The following is a 20308-nucleotide window of genomic DNA, read 5'->3' on the forward strand; positions in this document are numbered from 1 at the left end:
AGTCACCAACTGGAGGAGAAACAGCTGCCTTCAACTCAATGCAAACAAAACAGAAGACTAATTATGGGCCCTCAACCCAACGTGTGGAACGACTTCTGGTGGCCACCCACCCTTGGAAACCCACCCACCCCACCAGCCAAGCCCGCAACCTTGGACTCATGCTGGACTACAACCTCAGCATGAACTATCATATCAACTCAGTCACCTCCACCTGCTTCTGCACTTTCCACCTACTAAGCAAGTCCTTCAAGTGGATCCCCCTCGAACATAGAAAGACCGTCACACACCCCCTCATCATCAGCAGACTGGACTATGGCAATGCACTCTACACCAGAATCAACAAGACACTCACCCGCAAACTACAAAGCATCCAGAACGCCGCTTCTAGACAGGTCCTCGACCTACTTCGACACTGCCATTTCTCGCAACACCTGCGTACACTGCACTGGTTTCCCATGGAAAAAAGAATCACCTTCAAGATCCTCACCAATGCACACAAAGCCCTCTATAAAACTAGACCAGCCTACCTGAATCAGCGACTCAACCTCCACGCAGCTCAAAGGCCCCTACATTAAGCCCAGCTCTCTCTCGCAGAAGTACCCCCCATCAGGAAAACCAGAACAGGAGAATGCTCCTTTTCCTACCTCACAGCCACTGCCTGGAACGCCCTCCCTCTCCACATCAGACAATGCACCTCCCTACTCAGCTTCACGAAGGAACTGAAGACATGGCTTTTTTAAGAACCACCTTACCGGTATACGCTATACTTCCCCCCCAGCGCCTTGAGAACCTAACGGGTGTTCAGTTGCGCTATACAAGCACTGATTGATTGATTGACTGATGTTGTCCCCGATGCCTCTTAAGGGCTTGGAAAGTGGCTGCCACAAATCCCCAACCCCTAAATAAGATATGCACCACCCCAAGGCCCTGGCCCACTCGTTGAATTTGTGGCAACTTTTTTTTAAAAAAAGCATTTTGGCCCCAGACGAGAATCTTATGACATTATCGTTTGTTTCTCTTAGGACCTAAGGTGGCTGTTGCCAAATCATAGCACATGCCATCAGTGATGTAATACGTGAGGCAATAAGCAGTGCATGCTGATGGTGCAAGGTATAGTTACTACAGTTATAGTTAGTGGGTTTTTTATAGTTTCAAATGCAATGTCTTAACTGACATTTTCAACTAACTGTAATATCACTTTAACCTTTCTTTTTGTCTCAGTGAATTTCTCAGTGTAAGAAAACAGGGATTTTTGCAGTGCCCCCTCACCTTTTGCCTCCATGTTTGTCCCCTAGATACTGGTTTACTGACTGAGAGGGTGCTCTGGGCTCTGCTAAATAGGCCCAGGGCCAGTGCTGTGATTAAAAAGGTATACAGTAATGAGAATAATTACAATTGGCAATGACAGACCTACGTATGTCTCTAGTATATATTAAGTCAAGGGGAATTCAAACTACCTATAAGTCTCTAGTATATAATAGGTCTGGGAGCCTTAGAGGCACAGTAGATTTCCTGTACTAGAATATGCCTGATGTAACTTTAAAGGCAGTCTTGCTTTGCTGACTCCCTTTAAAAGCAAAATACATGCAAATTTGACTTCCAAAGTGGTAATCTACTTTATCATTATTTATCTCACCGCTAAGGTCTCCCCTAGGTGCCCCAGTCCTGGGGGGCCATGTAACCATAAGCAGGGATGTTATAAAATATGTTTTTATATGCCCTGGTGAGGACGAAATGCCCACTTCATTTTTTCTCATTGTAGATACCTAGTTCCATGGGCTAACTTTAGAATATTGTATTATAATAACTAATACAGAAGATAAGTTATAGGACTTTCTTTTCTGTGAGCCACAAATCAGCCTTTTAGCAGCCTCTTATGAATCACCAACCTTAACAGGCTTAACCAGGCTGCTTTGATGAGGTGACAAGTAGCCTATATAGAACAGAGCTCATCTGGCGGATGGGGCTCTGCAGCTGCAGCTTACAGGCCAGAAAGGGGGCTGTGTAAATCAAAGCAGGCTTCAACAAGAACAGTTAATATCAATCAGGGTGCACTGTTCCACACTAGAGAAAAAATATAAGGCAACCTATGTTTGTACTGAGTATCCTCAGGAGAGCCCTCAAGCACCCACTTGGGTGACTGATATCATCATCGGGCTTACTCCTCGCCAGACTGGTGCTGCAATGCCTGGCGGGCAACCCAGCAATCTGGGTGGCACTCAACCATAGTGAAATTGTTAACAACACGGGTCTGTAAAAACTAAATAAAGCAAGGAGAGTGTAGAAAACAAGACAGAGTACTTAAAATTAGCTCTGACCCTAAGCTATTATTTTTAATGCGATAGAGGAAGGGTTCAGGCCAAGATTAAAAACAAATATTTCAGAATGTTAACTGGAAATAATGTACCAGGACATTCTATGATAAGGGAAGGTAGTTTACCTCATCCTACATGGTCAACATGTTTCGCGTCTATGGTTGGTCACAAAGTGATCCCGTGACGCTTCTTCAGGACCCACGAAAAAACAGTCTTTAATAATTAAACTACTTCTCCTATGTGTCAGAAATCAATTAAGTGCATTTATAGTCACTTACAGAGTAGGAGACAAAGTATGTATATATCAGTTGGTCAGTACAGTCGCCCTGTATATAATCAAAAAGACACACAACAGTTAGTGCCAGCGGACAAAAAACGAAACACGAAAACACATACAATTTCAGAAAATGACAGTTGTGGTCACCCATAATCTGTGAATAGTCAATGTACACTTATGTAAGTAAAGTTTGGTCAATCAAACAAATTTGTAAGTTGATGCAATGCTTACCATCCCTTATTAGTGATTGGGCTTCTTAGGTCTGCGCTAGCATCAACCAAGGAGGGTCAACTGAATAAAAATAATAATGGTATAAGGTAATTAAGCATCGCAACAGATGTTTGGAGATATATATTTGAACAAGTTAATTTTCAGACTCGTATTAGTAGTTATAATGTTAAATGCATATGTACACACATCAAGATAAAACCACTCATTTATGATGTTTAATGAAAGTACTGTGGAGGAGCAAAAAGGGTATATGACCCTGTCTCTTATGATAAAAGATATAACTGCCAAACTGGTTATGCAATATTATAAGAGTAAGGTCTAGAGATTATCAAAAAAGTCTCCATAACAGGTCGAGTCCATACGGAGGCAATTGCCCAGGAGAGCGGAGACTTTAAGGTGACAGAGGTCACCCTGTATGGGAATAAGTCTACTGATGTAGCAATACTGTCCGTTGTGCATGCTCATTAAGCCCGGTAAGCCCACACTTACTTTTGAAACTTCCTTGGCTTGTCCGGGGACCTACCCCTGCCGCGCGCCTGTAGACGGCGTTTCAGCGTGGCTCGGGATTATTTAAACAAGCGCTGGATAGCGCGACCGTGCCGGATCCAACCAGCTGGTTGTTCCGGGTTTACAAAAATAGACATAGGACTACCAATGTGGCGGCCATATTGGGTAGTCCGTCGATGGTGAAGGCTTCCAATGTCAATATTAGCCCCGTCGAAGAACGGAATGAATAGTGGGTGCCATCTTATAAAAGGTTATAAGGATGTAAGAAGGGGCACAGAGCGATGGAAATGTTCCTAAGATTACCCTTTCTTTGTTTTGGATTTAAGGAGGTAGTACTTTGGTCCAGTAGTGATAATAAAATCTTATTGTCATAAAAAAAAAAAATTTTTAAAGGATTTTCAAAGAAAGGATTATTGAAAAAAGGGGAAAATTGAGAACTCGGGTAAGTGAGCGAGAATATTCAAGAATGATGGGACTTCTTTAAAGAGTATTGGAAAGAAGCATTCCAATAGGGTAGAAGACGGATAGGTATTGGTCTATCAAACAAGTACATTATAAGACCGGAATACGGAGACCCATAGTTTTCTCTAAAGTCTAAGGTGTTAATAAGTTCCAAGGTATGTCGTCATTCAGTCCTTCTTTATGGGTTTTCAATCGGAAGACCCATTTCTGTTCAATCTTAAACAGTAGGTTTGAATTGCTGCTGTCATGTCTTAGTGTTTGTAGTACTATCCACCACATATCATCCGGACCGTGTTTAGCATCCCAAAAATGTGCACTAAGCTTAGTGGTGACGCGGGAACATCTGATATTGCTCCGGTGTTCATTAATTCGTAACTTAACAGGGCGGGTGGTCATCCCAATATATTGTAAGTTACACGGACAGGAGATTAAATAAATACACTGTCGTGTGTTACAATTTGTGTGTTTTTTCAGGTGCCAAGTCCCAAAATAGTTGAGATCAATGCTATCAAGATGTTTAGTAAAGGGGCAGACATTACATGAGCCACATGGGTGGTGACCCGTCACTGGAGGTAGATTCCACAGTGTAGTTTGTTTTTGTGTCGGATTCGACACACGAGGTCGGGTGTGAACCAGTATGTCTCGTATATTAGTTGACCTCTTAAAGGCAAACAGTGGTTTAGGAATTGTTGTCCCTCCACTCTGTAGTATACTCCACCGTTTATTGATCAACTTCTTGATGGTGTTGGATAGTGGAGTAAACGTGGAAACACACGTCATACGTGTTTCTGGATCTTTCGGTGTTGAATTTAACAGAGCTTCCCTATGATTATTACGTGCTCTTTTGTAAGCACAATTAATAATCTTGTTAGGATAATGTCGGTCCTGTAATTTGCATTTCAAATCTCGTGATTGGGTGTTGAAGGTTTGTGTAGTGCTGCAGTTACGTCGTAACCTCAAAAATTGCCCAAATGGAAGGTTATCCCGCAATGCCTTTGGATGATGACTATTGTATACAAGTAGACTGTTACGATCTGTGCTTTTATGAAAAGTAGTGGTGATAAGTGTGCCGTTGTCAATTTTAATGACCAGATCCAAAAATGTTACTTGTGAGAGGGATGAGTGAGCAGTGAATCTCAGAAATGGATCAAGGGAATTGATCCAAGTAGTGAATGCCTCACTTTCGTCAAAGGGACCACTCCAAATAATGAGAATGTCGTCAATGTACCTTTTCCATAGGGAAATTTTATTGAAAAATGGATTAGCTGTTTGTAGTATGAAAAGTTTCTCAAAGTTGTACATATACAAGCAAGCCAGACTGGGGGCAAAGGTACTACCCATTGATGTCCCTTGAATTTGGTGAAAAAGTGAGTCTTCAAATTGAAAGAAGTTGTTTTTCATTGCTAGAGTAGCGCATTGCATAATGAAGTGAACTGGGGTGGAGGATGTCCATGTACTAGCGAGTAGGGCTGTTTCCACTACTTGTAGGGTCAGGTCCTGTGGGATGTTAGTGTACAGTGCTTCTACGTCAAGTGTAATTAGGGCTTTTGCTTCATTAGATAGGTTAATGTTCTCAATATTGTTGAGCACATGAGTCGTGTCCTTCAAATAAGTACTGGATTCTTTCACCAGAGGTTGGAGGAAAACGTCACAGAATACAGAAAGGGGCTCTAGAACGGATCCGATGCCTGATACAATGGGTCGCCCCGGGGGTGGGCAAATCCCTTTGTGAATTTTTGGAAGACAGTAGAAATACGGGGTCCTAGGGTGAATAGTATCTAGGAACTCTGCTTCCTTGGGGGAAATCCATGTATTGTTTTTTGCTTCTTCTATCATACTCCTGATTATTTTCTGTAAATCTGTGGTAGGGTCATGTGTCAGATGAGCATAGTGAACTCTGTCACTTAAGAGTCGTAAACATTCCGGCCTGTACTCCTCAGTGTTCATAATCACAATTGCACCCCCTTTGTCAGCGGGTTTTATAATGATAGATTGATCAGAGGCTAGGTCATTCAAAGCCTTCTTTTCGGTAGCTGGTAAGTTCATGAATGGTCTATTAGGACAAATATTCTCTATGTCTGTCATGACCGCTTTTTCAAAAGTCAACACTTCAACAGGGAGTGAATGAGTAGGGGGAGTGAATGTAGAAGGTTTTTTAAGGCCTGTATCGTTGTTCCCAGGCAAGGACGGCCTGTCTAAGAAGAAAAAATGAAGTCGTATTTTCCTGAAAAATTGTGCAAGTTCACAATTAAGACGGAAAGGGTCTTCTGGTGGAGTGGGGACGAAGCCCAAGCCTTTATTCAGGGCTGTCAGTTCATCAGTGGAGAGATTTCTGTTGGAAAGATTAACCACTCCTTGAGGCAGAGGCAGAAGGGTCCATTGGAACAGAGAGGAACCTCAAATGGTTACCCGAAGCCAGGGCAGAACTCCCCCTCCACCGAGAGCCTAGTGGTTAATCTTTCCAACAGAAATCTCTCCACTGATGAACTGACAGCCCTGAATAAAGGCTTGGGCTTCGTCCCCACTCCACCAGAAGACCCTTTCCGTTTTAATTGTGAACTTGCACAATTTTTCAGGAAAATACGACTTCATTTTTTCTTCTTAGATAGGCCGTCCTTGCCTGGGAACAACGATACAGGCCTTAAAAAACCTTCTACATTCACTCCCCCTACTCATTCACTCCCTGTTGAAGTGTTGACTTTTGAAAAAGCGGTCATGACAGACATAGAGAATATTTGTCCTAATAGACCATTCATGAACTTACCAGCTACCGAAAAGAAGGCTTTCGATGACCTAGCCTCTGATCAATCTATCATTATAAAACCCGCTGACAAAGGGGGTGCAATTGTGATTATGAACACTGAGGAGTACAGGCAGGAATGTTTACGACTCTTAAGTGACAGAGTTCACTATGCTCATCTGACACATGACCCTACCACAGATTTACAGAAAACAATCAGGAGTATGATAGAAGAAGCAAAAAACAATACATGGATTTCCCCCAAGGAAGCAGAGTTCCTAGATACTATTCACCCTAGGACCCCGTATTTCTACTGTCTTCCAAAAATTCACAAAGGGATTTGCCCACCCCTGGGGCGACCCATTGTATCAGGCATCGGATCCGTTCTAGAGCCCCTTTCTGTATTCTGTGACGTTTTCCTCCAACCTCTGGTGAAAGAATCCAGTACTTATTTGAAGGACACGACTCATGTGCTCAACAATATTGAGAACATTAACCTATCTAATGAAGCAAAAGCCCTAATTACACTTGACGTAGAAGCACTGTACACTAACATCCCACAGGACCTGACCCTACAAGTAGTGGAAACAGCCCTACTCGCTAGTACATGGACATCCTCCACCCCAGTTCACTTCATTATGCAATGCCCTACTCTAGCAATGAAAAACAACTTCTTTCAATTTGAAGACTCACTTTTTCACCAAATTCAAGGGACATCAATGGGTAGTACCTTTGCCCCCAGTCTGGCTTGCTTGTATATGTACAACTTTGAGAAACTTTTCATACTACAAACAGCTAATCCATTTTTCAATAAAATTTCCCTATGGAAAAGGTACATTGACGACATTCTCATTATTTGTAGTGGTCCCTTTGACGAAATTGAGGCATTCACTACTTGGATCAATTCCCTTGATCCATTTCTGAGATTCACTGCCCACTCATCCCTCTCACAAGTAACATTTTTGGATCTGGTCATTAAAATTGACAACGGCACACTTATCACCACTACTTTTCATAAAAGCACAGATCGTAACAGTCTACTTGTATACAATAGTCATCATCCAAAGGCATTGCGGGATAACCTTCCATTTGGGCAATTTTTGAGGTTACGACGTAACTGCAGCACTACACAAACCTTCGACACCCAATCACGAGATTTGAAATGCAAATTACAGGACCGACATTATCCTAACAAGATTATTAATTGTGCTTACAAAAGAGCACGTAATAATCATAGGGAAGCTCTGTTAAATTCAACACCGAAAGATCCAGAAACACGTATGACGTGTGTTTCCACGTTTACTCCACTATCCAACACCATCAAGAAGTTGATCAATAAACGGTGGAGTATACTACAGAGTGGAGGGACAACAATTCCTAAACCACTGTTTGCCTTTAAGAGGTCAACTAATATACGAGACATACTGGTTCACACCCGACCTCGTGTGTCGAATCCGACACAAAAACAAACTACACTGTGGAATCTACCTCCAGTGACGGGTCACCACCCATGTGGCTCATGTAATGTCTGCCCCTTTACTAAACATCTTGATAGCATTGATCTCAACTATTTTGGGACTTGGCACCTGAAAAAACACACAAATTGTAACACACGACAGTGTATTTATTTAATCTCCTGTCCGTGTAACTTACAATATATTGGGATGACCACCCGCCCTGTTAAGTTACGAATTAATGAACACCGGAGCAATATCAGATGTTCCCGCGTCACCACTAAGCTTAGTGCACATTTTTGGGATGCTAAACACGGTCCGGATGATATGTGGTGGATAGTACTACAAACACTAAGACATGACAGCAGCAATTCAAACCTACTGTTTAAGATTGAACAGAAATGGGTCTTCCGATTGAAAACCCATAAAGAAGGACTGAATGACGACATACCTTGGAACTTATTAACACCTTAGACTTTAGAGAAAACTATGGGTCTCCGTATTCCGGTCTTATAATGTACTTGTTTGATAGACCAATACCTATCCGTCTTCTACCCTATTGGAATGCTTCTTTTCAATACTCTTTAAAGAAGTCCCATCATTCTTGAATATTCTCGCTCACTTACCCGAGTTCTCAATTTTCCCCTTTTTTCAATAATCCTTTCTTTGAAAATCCTTTAAAAAAAATTTTTTTTTATGACAATAAGCTTTTATTATCACTACTGGACCAAAGTACTACCTCCTTAAATCCAAAACAAAGAAAGGGTAATCTTAGGAACATTTCCATCGCTCTGTGCCCCTTCTTACATATCCTTATAACCTTTTATAAGATGGCACCCACTATTCATTCCGTTCTTCGACGGGGCTAATATTGACATTGGAAGCCTTCACCATCGACGGACTACCCAATATGGCCGCCACATTGGTAGTCCTATGTCTATTTTTGTAAACCCGGAACAACCAGCTGGTTGGATCCGGCACGGTCGCGCTATCCAGCGCTTGTTTAAATAATCCCGAGCCACGCTGAAACGCCGTCTACAGGCGCGCGGCAGGGGTAGGTCCCCGGACAAGCCAAGGAAGTTTCAAAAGTAAGTGTGGGCTTACCGGGCTTAATGAGCATGCACAACGGACAGTATTGCTACATCAGTAGACTTATTCCCATACAGGGTGACCTCTGTCACCTTAAAGTCTCCGCTCTCCTGGGCAATTGCCTCCGTATGGACTCGACCTGTTATGGAGACTTTTTTGATAATCTCTAGACCTTACTCTTATAATATTGCATAACCAGTTTGGCAGTTATATCTTTTATCATAAGAGACAGGGTCATATACCCTTTTTGCTCCTCCACAGTACTTTCATTAAACATCATAAATGAGTGGTTTTATCTTGATGTGTGTACATACGCATTTAACATTATAACTACTAATACGAGTCTGAAAATTAACTTGTTTAAATATATATCTCCAAACATCTGTTGCGATGCTTAATTACCTTATACCATTATTATTTTTATTCAGTTGACCCTCCTTGGTTGATGCTAGCGCAGACCTAAGGAGCCCAATCACTAATAAGGGATGGTAAGCATTGCATCAACTTACAAATTTGTTTGATTGACCAAACTTTACTTACATAAGTGTACATTGACTATTCACAGATTATGGGTGACCACAACTGTCATTTTCTGAAATTGTATGTGTTTTCGTGTTTCGTTTTTTGTCCGCTGGCACTAACTGTTGTGTGTCTTTTTGATTATATACAGGGCGACTGTACTGACCAACTGATATAGACATACTTTGTCTCCTACTCTGTAAGTGACTATAAATGCACTTAATTCATTTCTGACACATAGGAGAAGTAGTTTAATTATTAAAGACTGTTTTTTCGTGGGTCCTGAAGAAGCGTCACGGGATCACTTTGTGACCAACCATAGACGCGAAACATGTTGACCATGTAGGATGAGGTAAACTACCTTCCCTTATCATAGAATGTCCTGGTACATTATTTCCAGTTAACATTCTGAAATCTTTGTTTTTAATCTTGGCCTGAACCCTTCCTCTATCGCATTAAAAATAATAGCTTAGGGTCAGAGCTAATTTTAAGTACTCTGTCTTGTTTTCTACACTCTCCTTGCTTTATTTAGTTTTTACAGACCCGTGTTGTTAACAATTTCACTATGGTTGAGTGCCACCCAGATTGCTGGGTTGCCCGCCAGGCATTGCAGCACCAGTCTGGCGAGGAGTAAGCCCGATGATGATATCAGTCACCCAAGTGGGTGCTTGAGGGCTCTCCTGAGGATACTCAGTACAAACATAGGTTGCCTTATATTTTTTCTCTAGTGTGGAACAGTGCACCCTGATTGATATTATAGGTTTATCCTAGGGAGACTGTGCACTGGACCAGATAATCTCCCAGTCCCCACTTCATTTATAGAGTTCAACAAGAACAGCACAGAAAGGAATGCCAGCCAGGCCTACTCCATCTCCCTGTGCCCTGAGCCAGATGTCAGACCAAGGAATGGAAGTTGCAGATGCTCTGGAGGGGGGGGGGGAGTGGTAATGGAAATGAGCCACACCAGTAGGATGGTTTAGCCAGGTCTTGCTCCACCATCTTTGATTTTCAAAGTGCAGTGACTTGTGGGACAGGAATATGCCCCACTTTGGAGGAAGCTGTCATTCATTTGGGTGGCACCCAGTATCTCATTGGATAGGGGTACACCTCTGCGTGTCACCCCAGACCATTGAATAAATATTTGAGAGATGTATAGCAACTCAGATCTGCTGCCTGAAAATACAAGGAGAAGAAGGACTGCCCTGCTGAAACTCTGGTCAGCACCCCAAAGGACTGCTCTCTGAAGGACTGCTCCTGTTGCACACTGGGAGCTACAGTCCTGAGGACTTTGCTTTGCTTTGCTTTCAAAAGGAATAAACAGTACCCCCCTGAAAGCAGCAGGTTAACAGAGCTTCCCTGCACCATCTTCCTCAAGAAGTCCCAAGCCTGGAATGCGTCCAGTGGACTTTTAAGGATTTGCCAAGTGCATTGTGGTAATTGTAGCTCCAAAGTTCCAAGGACCATCTCAGAGCCTCTAGACCTTTGGACAATTTGAACTTGCAAGGGGAACTTCACAAAGAAATTCCAGATGATTGGAGAAGTTTGGAACAACTTTTGGAAAAAGCTCCATAAGTGGACTGACCCGTTGTCACGAGTCAAGCTGACTGCATTCAACAGTGACACGGCCTGAATTTCAGGTTCATCATGCTGAAAGCTCCGGCACTCCAGACTTCCAGGATTTGACCAGGGCCTCACAGAAAAGCAATCTAATGATGTGAGAAAAGCTCCAGTAAAGTGACTAGGTCTGAAGGTAAACTTTGACAGAGGCCTCCCGCTCAGTTTATCCGAGCAGGGCTCCATTGTTTTGGTGACATTTGAAAAATAAATATATTTTCTATTTTTATAAATTTGTGTAGGATTTTTATTGTGTGTTGTGTCTTACTGATTTTTTGAATTGGTGTATTTGAATGCTTTTCACACCCGTCTCTTGAGGGTGTATTATGAGGATGGCCATAGTCCTTGGCCTGCCTCCAGCCTCTGAGCCCAACCCCTTACAGGCAACTAACCGCTGCTGTACAAGGCTTTTGTTCGTGTGTAGTGTGAGGATTGCTAGGCCCTGCTCTGACTCCCCTCCCCGGGACAGCAAACCCCCACTGCGCACCTTGATAATTATGGGCCTGATTACAACTTTGGAGGAGGGTGTTAATCCGTCCCAAATGTGACGGATATCCTGCCCACTGTATTACGAGTTCCATAGGATATAATGGACTCGTAATACGGCGGGTGGTATATCCGTCACATTTGGGACAGATTAACACCCTCCTCCAAAGTTGTAATCAGGCCCTATGTCTGAAAAGTAACTTTTTTAAAGTTGTGCTTTCCCTGCCCGAAGTCTATGGGACTTAATTAGCATTGGCTGCCTGTATGCAGCTGGCTGACTGCTGCTTCGATGAGGAGTGGAATACTGTTAAGAGCAGAGACAATGGGTTTGGGCTTCTCTGGATGACTAGAGGGAGGAATATGACCCAACTTAACTCAACTTAATTCAAGCACTACAGTTTAGCAGTGACAAGGCCCTTCACTAATTTAAAAGGGACCAGGGGCCTACCTTCACTTTTATAGATTAATGACAAGGGAAGCATGGAAAATAGAGGTCCTTTCACCTCAAAATGGACTTTAACCTCCAGGCTTATGTTTCAGTGGAAGAGAAATCTGGCACCAGAGCCAGTTTAGAGTGGTTCAGTAAGGAGGGAAGCCTTAAACACAGTGCTACATCTTCCGGAAGCTCCCTATCTGTTGGAAATTACAGAAAATAGTATACAAGGGGATAGTTTGTAGTGAGGCAAACAAGGTTTGCTTCAAACGTGTGAGGGTTTGCTCTTGAGATCTTTTCACCCCTTGTCCTAGAGTCCCCCACCTAAAATAGGTACCTCACCCCCAGCTCTTCAGAACTATGTATGGACCTGTGGCAGAAGAGAGGAGGACCGGACTTTCTGTCTGTAACCTGTGAGGAGACCTGAAAGGCTGGGCCTGCTCCCACTTCTACTCAGGACTAAGAAGTAAACTCTAGTGTTTGGTTGACTTACCTCCGTTGTGGCTTTAACAACATAACAAGCTGCAAGAGGCCTTATTCCTGGAGGGACTAGTGGATTACTTATAACTGATCCTGTAATGAATCTTGCTGGTGAACTGTACTGGAATACGTCCTCATCTAAAGAGTGGATAACTGGAACTATCACAGAAAGTCTGAAAAGTTGGAACTTAGAAAAATGCTGGGCTTCCAAGACCTCTGGAGCTTCAGCAGGACTTTGCAGCAAAGGTGCCTGATTTCGATGTGACTTCATCTGATACAGATTCTGGCTTCCCCACTGGAAGGCTTTTAGCTATATAAAAAAGACTCAACGCTTTACCCAAAGACTAGTGTTCCTTCAGCTTTAGATTAAATGCCATTATCATAAAAACAAAATTCGACTTCACTTAAAAAAAACAAAATATCGTACAATCTCCAATATTCCCATGATAAAGGTTAAAATGGACTGTAAATTGTTTAAGGTTCATTGTAGAAATATCCAGGATTAGAATCTTTATTGAAAGAAAATTGAAACCCTGACCAGGGAACTAGAAGGCATTGAAAAATCTGTGACAACTAAGGTACACATTAAAAGTTTAATGAGACAAGTTGATTAATTAAAAAATATTAGATCAATAAGCCTCGAAGTAACAAAGCAAAACTGACACTTTTAAAAAATAGGCAGTGTTACAGGGAGGGAGGGGAAAGGAACCTACTAAACTATCACCTGAAACTAAAACAGAATGATAAAGTTACATACTCCATTCTCTCATCAGAAGAAATTTGAATTAAAAAAACAAGAACTATTAAAAAAATGTATAATATGAAAAACTATGCAGAAGGCACAGAACAGACTCACATTTTATGAATAATTTTTTTCAACACCCTTAATATACCCCACTAGTAGAAAAGGACCAAGATCTAGTACATGGTAAAGTAGTATTAAAAGAAGTACAACAATTGATTCAGTTAATGCAAGGGGGAAGTCAGCTGGTCCTGATTGGTTAACATCTGAATTTTCCAAGCAGTTCAAGCATTTAAAACTGGAAATACCCTTGTCACATAACATAACCATTACATATGAGACCACATATGTCCTGAATTCATGCAAAGATCCTTAGTTACACTCTTCCCAAACCCAATTAAAAAACACACAAACAATTCAAACTATAGACCAATTCACAATAACGTTTATAACATTCTTTTTTCTGTTTGAGATCACCAGGAAAAAGATGGTGCTCCCAAACAGGAAAAAAGAAAAATGCTCCTCATACGCTGGAAGAAAACTTCCATAGTGGCAAGGACATTTTGTTGTTTGAAACAACCTCTTCCTTTAGGAGTGTGACTGTGGCTGTTGCAGATTACCAGGTCTGGGAATTCGATTACTGCAAGCAAGAAAATGCATGTGCATAGTTTAATTTCTAAAACAAAACACAAAAACTTACTAGCTTTTTCCCATTTTTTCTCAAAGGTGCTCATTTTCCTTCCATCACATACACCTACATTAATATTTTGCAGTAACTTTACTTTTCCCTTCCTACAAGGGAAAGATATGCACTCATGCCTTTGGCAGGAGCAAATCTCCAACATTTTCAAAGGTGGTATGGGACTACTGACAAGTCTGTGAATACCCGCAATCAAGCAAGTTTGTGAAGACCCTTAAAAATCCACACTCCTCTCAACCTCAAATTCTGTGTGAAAATTTACATTCAAGAAAAACTTTGTGAGTAACTCATATGTGGAGTAAGAAACCAACTTGTGAGGATTGTAAAAAAACTATTGGTGCATCTAAGTCACACACACACCAAATTTATTTTAAAAAAAGGTATATTCCATTTATTTGCATAAAAAAGAGTTGTCCAAACCAGTTTTACCATTAACAAAGTGCTGCCAAATGTGCTGTTTTAAATACACTCTCATTAGTCACAATTAACATGTTATCTATGTTATTTTTTATCATTGACAGGTTCATTGGTTATTTGATTGATATATGCTGTTATAGGCTATTGAATTAATAATTGAATTGATGGTGATATGTAATAATATCTGCTACCACATTTTCAAGTTTGAGTTTTATTTACACATGTGCTTACCCTTCAAAGTAATTGTCTGTTTGGATTTGTGTGCATGCGTATAGCCACATCATACCACAATAACCACTGTGGAATGTTGGGAATTATTCTGAACTGTCACACCACTCTACTCTCAAACTATGTTTCCCAATATTTTAACTGTAGCATCAACTTTTAAAAGAATAGTTGTGTGATCAGTGATCAACTGAAGCTTTGAGTAGTTTACCTTAATGTAATTACACTTTCCACAAATAGCTTGCAGATCTCCACCAGTCTAAAATGCTGATGTTCACATCATTTTTGTGCTTAAGTAGAATCATAGTTCAGCCATTAGCGCTAATGTTTTCTGGTGCAAATAGTGCCTAAGACATAAGAACCTATCTGTAAGCCACTCTTTCAGAACATATAGCTCCAAATACTGTACATAACAGACATTTAAGATCAGTCTCTCCAAACCTCCTTTAGGGTCAAAATATCTGAATTTCTACTAAACAAAGTCGTGGGCTTTCCATTTTGGTTGAAAAAGCTAAAATTCTCAGGCTTCATTTGTCACTAATCCAAGCACTTCAAATTCTCAACTGCCGTACAGAAATAAAAAGCTTTTTTCAAAATACATCCTAGCATGCAACCTCCTATCTCCTTCAGTACGTTTCTATGCACTAACATAAACTCTTAAAGGTGGATAATTCCATAAAGGTACACATGAACAATTTATTAATTCATCCATGCATACAATTTAGAAGATCAGAAAAGAAAATGAAATACCAAGTAGAACACTGGGGACCTTAAAGGAACACCGTATTAGGCAGTTGGGATGTTTTTATTGAGTTTATAGGACAAAGAGAAGACATGCTATTTCCTTAGTACTTCACTATCACCTCCTCATGAGAACAAATGCAAAATTAGGTAGTTATAAATTATAGCTGTCAGCCTTTTCTCTGATCAGGGAAGATGTGAGTATATGACTAGACATGAACATAAAACATTTGTGAAATTTGATTTCACAAAAAATTATCAAATGTACTTCACCATTAGCTCAAGTGACAACTGAATGCAAGGGCTTATGAACAGTCAGATGAAATACCAGTGGCAAACCCGTTCAAAAACATAGCATCTCTTGCTGCAGCTCTGGTGTGCCTACAAGAAATTATCTGCTCAAATCAGTTTTTGTGATTAGAAATTACATAAAACCACACACCTGTAAAATGATGAAAAAAAGTTTGTGAAGTTCACTAAATGTGGGAGCCTCAAATTTTACAAGATTTCTCCTGCACAAAACAAATTATTTTTTGCGCGCAAGGGCCTCAACTGGTTTTCATTTGGCTATCTCATCTGAAGTCTTCACTTGAACTTGCATAGTCAGTTATTAAAAATCAGATTTTTCATTTAATCCAATACAATGTAATAACTCCCAGCATGGACTTTCTCTGACACACTCTGTTTTTCAGTGCGATACCTAGCATGATATTCTAGAGCTGTCTTGTGAAAATAAGTTTTACTGTATAAGCACACATTTTCTACATTTTCATTGATTAATTTTGAGTTACTTGAGCAGTATCCTCAATGTGATTCTCAATCCAATATGTATGAGGAATATTGAAATTACAGTATCATCACCATGTAGAAATCAAATTCACAAAGACTGCATTTGAATCACTGGCATTGATAATAAATGCAAATTTCATCTTAGCATCTGAAACAATATGCTACTAAATGCACTGCAGTGGGGATGGCTCAAGTTATAGATTGGATGCAGGGGTGTAGCTTGGTCATTAAGATTGGTGGAGGGGTGAGGTTCAGATTTTCCAACAAATACAACAAGCAGGGCACATGGGAGGGGCTGAAGGGGCAGTGGAAAGGGTGACAAATGTGAATCCAACAGACACTTTACCGTACCCCACTGAAAGCACCTGTACCAAAGTATTTGCCAGAAGATACATTTGTTAGGGGGGTACATTTATCAGCAACCCCCTGAAGGTATGCCCTTGATTGGACCAGGGTTGTAGAATGGTTAATAAAATACGTTTACAAACAATTCTTACCTGAAGGTAATGGCATGGTCGCAAAGAAGATTTGATTTCCTGATGAACCAAAGGCTTGTCCAGATTTAGAGATGACTTGCGATAGGCTTCTTTTGCCTGGCTTACTGTCAGCGTAGACCAAGAACTCCTTTTCATATATTTGCCCTCTGGAGTCATGGCCAGCCCTTCACAAGCTGAACATTTCACATCATTGTTACTTTTGGAAGTTTTCAGAGAAAGATCTCCAAAATGCCCTTGAAGAGGTTCAGGATAGCAGTGGGAGATATGATCCACATGATGCCTATTCATCACGCTAGGTGTTCGATAAGTGCTATCACTGTCTAAATTGTCATCAGAGCTCCACCAGCCAGTCATCCCAGTTTTATGTTTGTTATCTGGTTTACGCTCTTTACTTTTACTCCTCTTACTGTGTTTATGATGGCCATGATGGTGATCATCCCCCCGACTGTCTCCTTTTGTCCCATTGACATTGCTTTTGGATGACCCTTCCAAAGAATGAGATTTGGTAAAAAGTTTTTGGACAGAATGAACGAGGTGACGTATTCGTCCTGGGCTTTCAGTGCGCTGTTCTGTTGCTGTAGATGTCCTCTGGTATTGTAAAGTATGAAAACCATCCTGATGAAGGGGAAGCTGTTTCTCAAACTGATCTAAAAGGTTTGCAGGAATTCGATTAATTTTACTACTAGTGTGTGACACTGCACAGTCATCTCTAGTATCAAAATGCGTATTATAGTGCATTCTGGGAAAAGTGCTACTTGACATATGATCGCTCATCATCATGGGCATTATCATGCATTCGGAGTGAATGGAGCTCCTTGGTGAGCACCGGTGATGGTCCATTTGGCAGCTCTCCGTAGGGCTGAGCAGATATGATTGCCTAGGTTCCTGCCCATGGTGCATGTGATCATGAGTGTGCTCACAATCCTCAGAAGGTCCTAAGCCACAAGTATGACCGGGACATAGCTGTGTTTGATTGCGGCTGCCAGATAATCCTTTCATGTTCTTTAGGGCAGGAGAGTATCTTTCTTCATTGAAGTGCTGAGAAGGTGACCATGAGTGTTCCTGTTGATCTGTTAATTGGAAAAAACAAGTCAGTGACTGCTGACTGTCATCATGATAATACTTTATGGGTTAAATATTAACTACAAAAAAATCTCAAATATCAATTTACCCACTAAAGTGTTTCCATATGCATTATTACCTAGTGAAACAACAAGCATATCATAAACAGGAGCATTACAACAGACTAACAAGATCAGCTATTCGCACCCTCTTTAAAAATAAAGTCAGAATGCATCCCATTATGCTCCAGTCCGCTACTGGAGTACATTCGTGGCATTTTGTACTGCAATGGGAAATCCAAAAGTATGTATGGGAGGTGGCAACTAAAATTCATATGAATTCTAAATTACTCTCTTTCAAAACCATTTTCGCATGCATAAATGTAACTGGTGTAGTGAATCCTAGTTTGTTTTAATGGGATAACAGGAGTTAGCTTAGCCTTTGGCTTGCAGACTCGTGCCCCATCACCTAGTGACTTTTAACCTACTTAGCTTGCACTGTCTTAACCCATTTAATTATTTAATTAATCTAAGATGGCTGCCTTGTTTATAGTTAGGCCACTTGTTATGCTTTGCATTATCAGTGCCACCGCGCTAAAGCATCAAGATCAAGCGACAAAGACAAACAAACAGTAGGTGTTCACACTTAGGGATTTTCCATCTCTATACTTTCGAGGGATTTGTTTATAATAATTGCCGCCCCAAGCATGTCTATTATCTATTGTTTGGGAACACACCTACATCAGAGGTCCTGGTAGATCAGTATAAATACATCGTACTTTAGACAGATAATCAGAGGAATTCCAGCCAGAGGGCATCGCCACCATCGCTGATATCGATGCTGCACGTCATCTTGACGCTGACCCAGTCTTCGTGTCCCTGCGGAGTCTGCGATAGAGACCTCATTCCAAGGTAACAAGGGTTGGCGGCTCCTCTCATGGACATGGCATTGGCAGATTAGGTTTAACAAACCCAGCTCTCGTTTAGGTAGGAGGTTAGGCCTATCATATTAGGGTATTAGGGCATATTACACCTCTTATGTCTTTTACATGCTATTGCAAGATGGTGGGGATCTTTGTAATAATGACTCTCTTCTTCACAATTCTGTTTCTTGCACTGTTCATTATCCTAATCATTGCAGCCCATGCAACTTATCGCAAATTGCAGTTGTGTTAAATAAAAACTATTGAAACTTTACTGCATCTTTGTCATTACCTATGTTTGATGAGACATAATGTATCTGTGAGAGAGGGGTAATCTCCATTTAACCACGACACTCCCTGATCTTATTCTCGAGTCCATGCGTAAAGGCTGCCTCAAATCACCTTTTACTATTTGGGTTTTTGGTGAGGTGCTGCTAGTGAGCCGGTAAGGTTGGGACGACAGTTGCAACTTGCAGGATAGGCATAGTCGCCTACAAACATAAGTACTGTCATCCTTAAACCAGCAGTCTTGCCTAGAGCAAGAGTCCAAACTACGACACTGGCATACATTTGCACACCCAGAAAACATGTAGCCCAAATACCTTTGTGTTTTTGTTTGTTTATGGGGAAGGGGTACACCTACATTAGTTGTGTGTGTGTTCACTCCCTCTTGTCTCCCTAGGTGTTAATTTACTGCTCCGGACAAGAGTAAATCTTCCAACTGTATCCAGGCTCCCCCTATGCCTTCTTATTTTTTGGAAATATTCACAAACTTGCTGATTCGTGGCATCATCTCCACCCTGAAACGTCCACAACTGTTTACTGGAGCAGATTTACTCACATTTGACATTATTATACTATATTGGTGTAATGTTACATGTTAGCAAATACTTGGAAGAGTGCAAATTTAAATTGTTGATTACTAAACAAACAATTACAGTTTAAAATTGAGATAGCTGAGCATCTAACTAGATGTTTGGTAAGCCAATACCTCGGCGTAGATAATCAGATGCTGGTTTAGATAGAAGGCAGGTAGATGCTCTATAAGGGTCTTGTAAACACTCAATAACACCAATACTGATCAAAATAGGTTATGAGTAGTGAGCTATTTGTTGAAACGTCAGTAACTATGTGAGCGAGCCCCATGCTACATTTACATACTCCCCGCCACATACTGACAAATTCCTTCAGAATGGTGAACAAAATTATTTTTAAACTGCAGATATTTGCCAGCCTGCCATTGTTTTGAGGTGCCTCATCTTATAACATACGTTTTTCCAAAGTCCAACACAGAAAAAACAGGACAGAACTCCAGCTGCCAACTTCCGAGTATTAAAGTTTTAAAAAAGAATACGTGTTCCTTTCTATAAACAGAGGAGCAATAATTAAATTCCCCTTTTTGTATGCATTTTGTTATGTATCTAATAAAAAGGCACTACGTGGTGAGCATTTAAGAATTTAAGTTATGAAAAAAGACAGTCTTTTCTCACAATGTTAGAATTGAAATTGGTGCTATAAGGCCCCCATAAATACTGCAGTTTAATATTTTGAGAGTAAAAAATTATATGCCTGATTTATAATTTGGCGGATGGGTTAATCCAAACTC

The 20308-nt window shown here is 40.9% G+C and overlaps 1 protein-coding gene across 2 annotated transcripts in view; it reads right to left on the reverse strand.

Annotated features, from left to right (window-relative positions):
* The window catches only part of DLGAP2 (DLG associated protein 2), a 3577612-nt gene that overhangs the window by 745397 nt on the left and 2811907 nt on the right, over positions 1-20308 (reverse strand). For both annotated transcript variants that reach the window (XM_069235822.1, XM_069235823.1), the window contains one exon: positions 16719-17788. In XM_069235822.1, the coding sequence (XP_069091923.1) occupies positions 16719-17788 (1070 nt within the window). The remainder of the gene's footprint in view (positions 1-16718; positions 17789-20308) is intronic.

Source organism: Pleurodeles waltl, chromosome 5 (assembly GCF_031143425.1).
Source record: "Pleurodeles waltl isolate 20211129_DDA chromosome 5, aPleWal1.hap1.20221129, whole genome shotgun sequence".
Lineage (NCBI taxonomy): Eukaryota > Metazoa > Chordata > Amphibia > Caudata > Salamandridae > Pleurodeles > Pleurodeles waltl.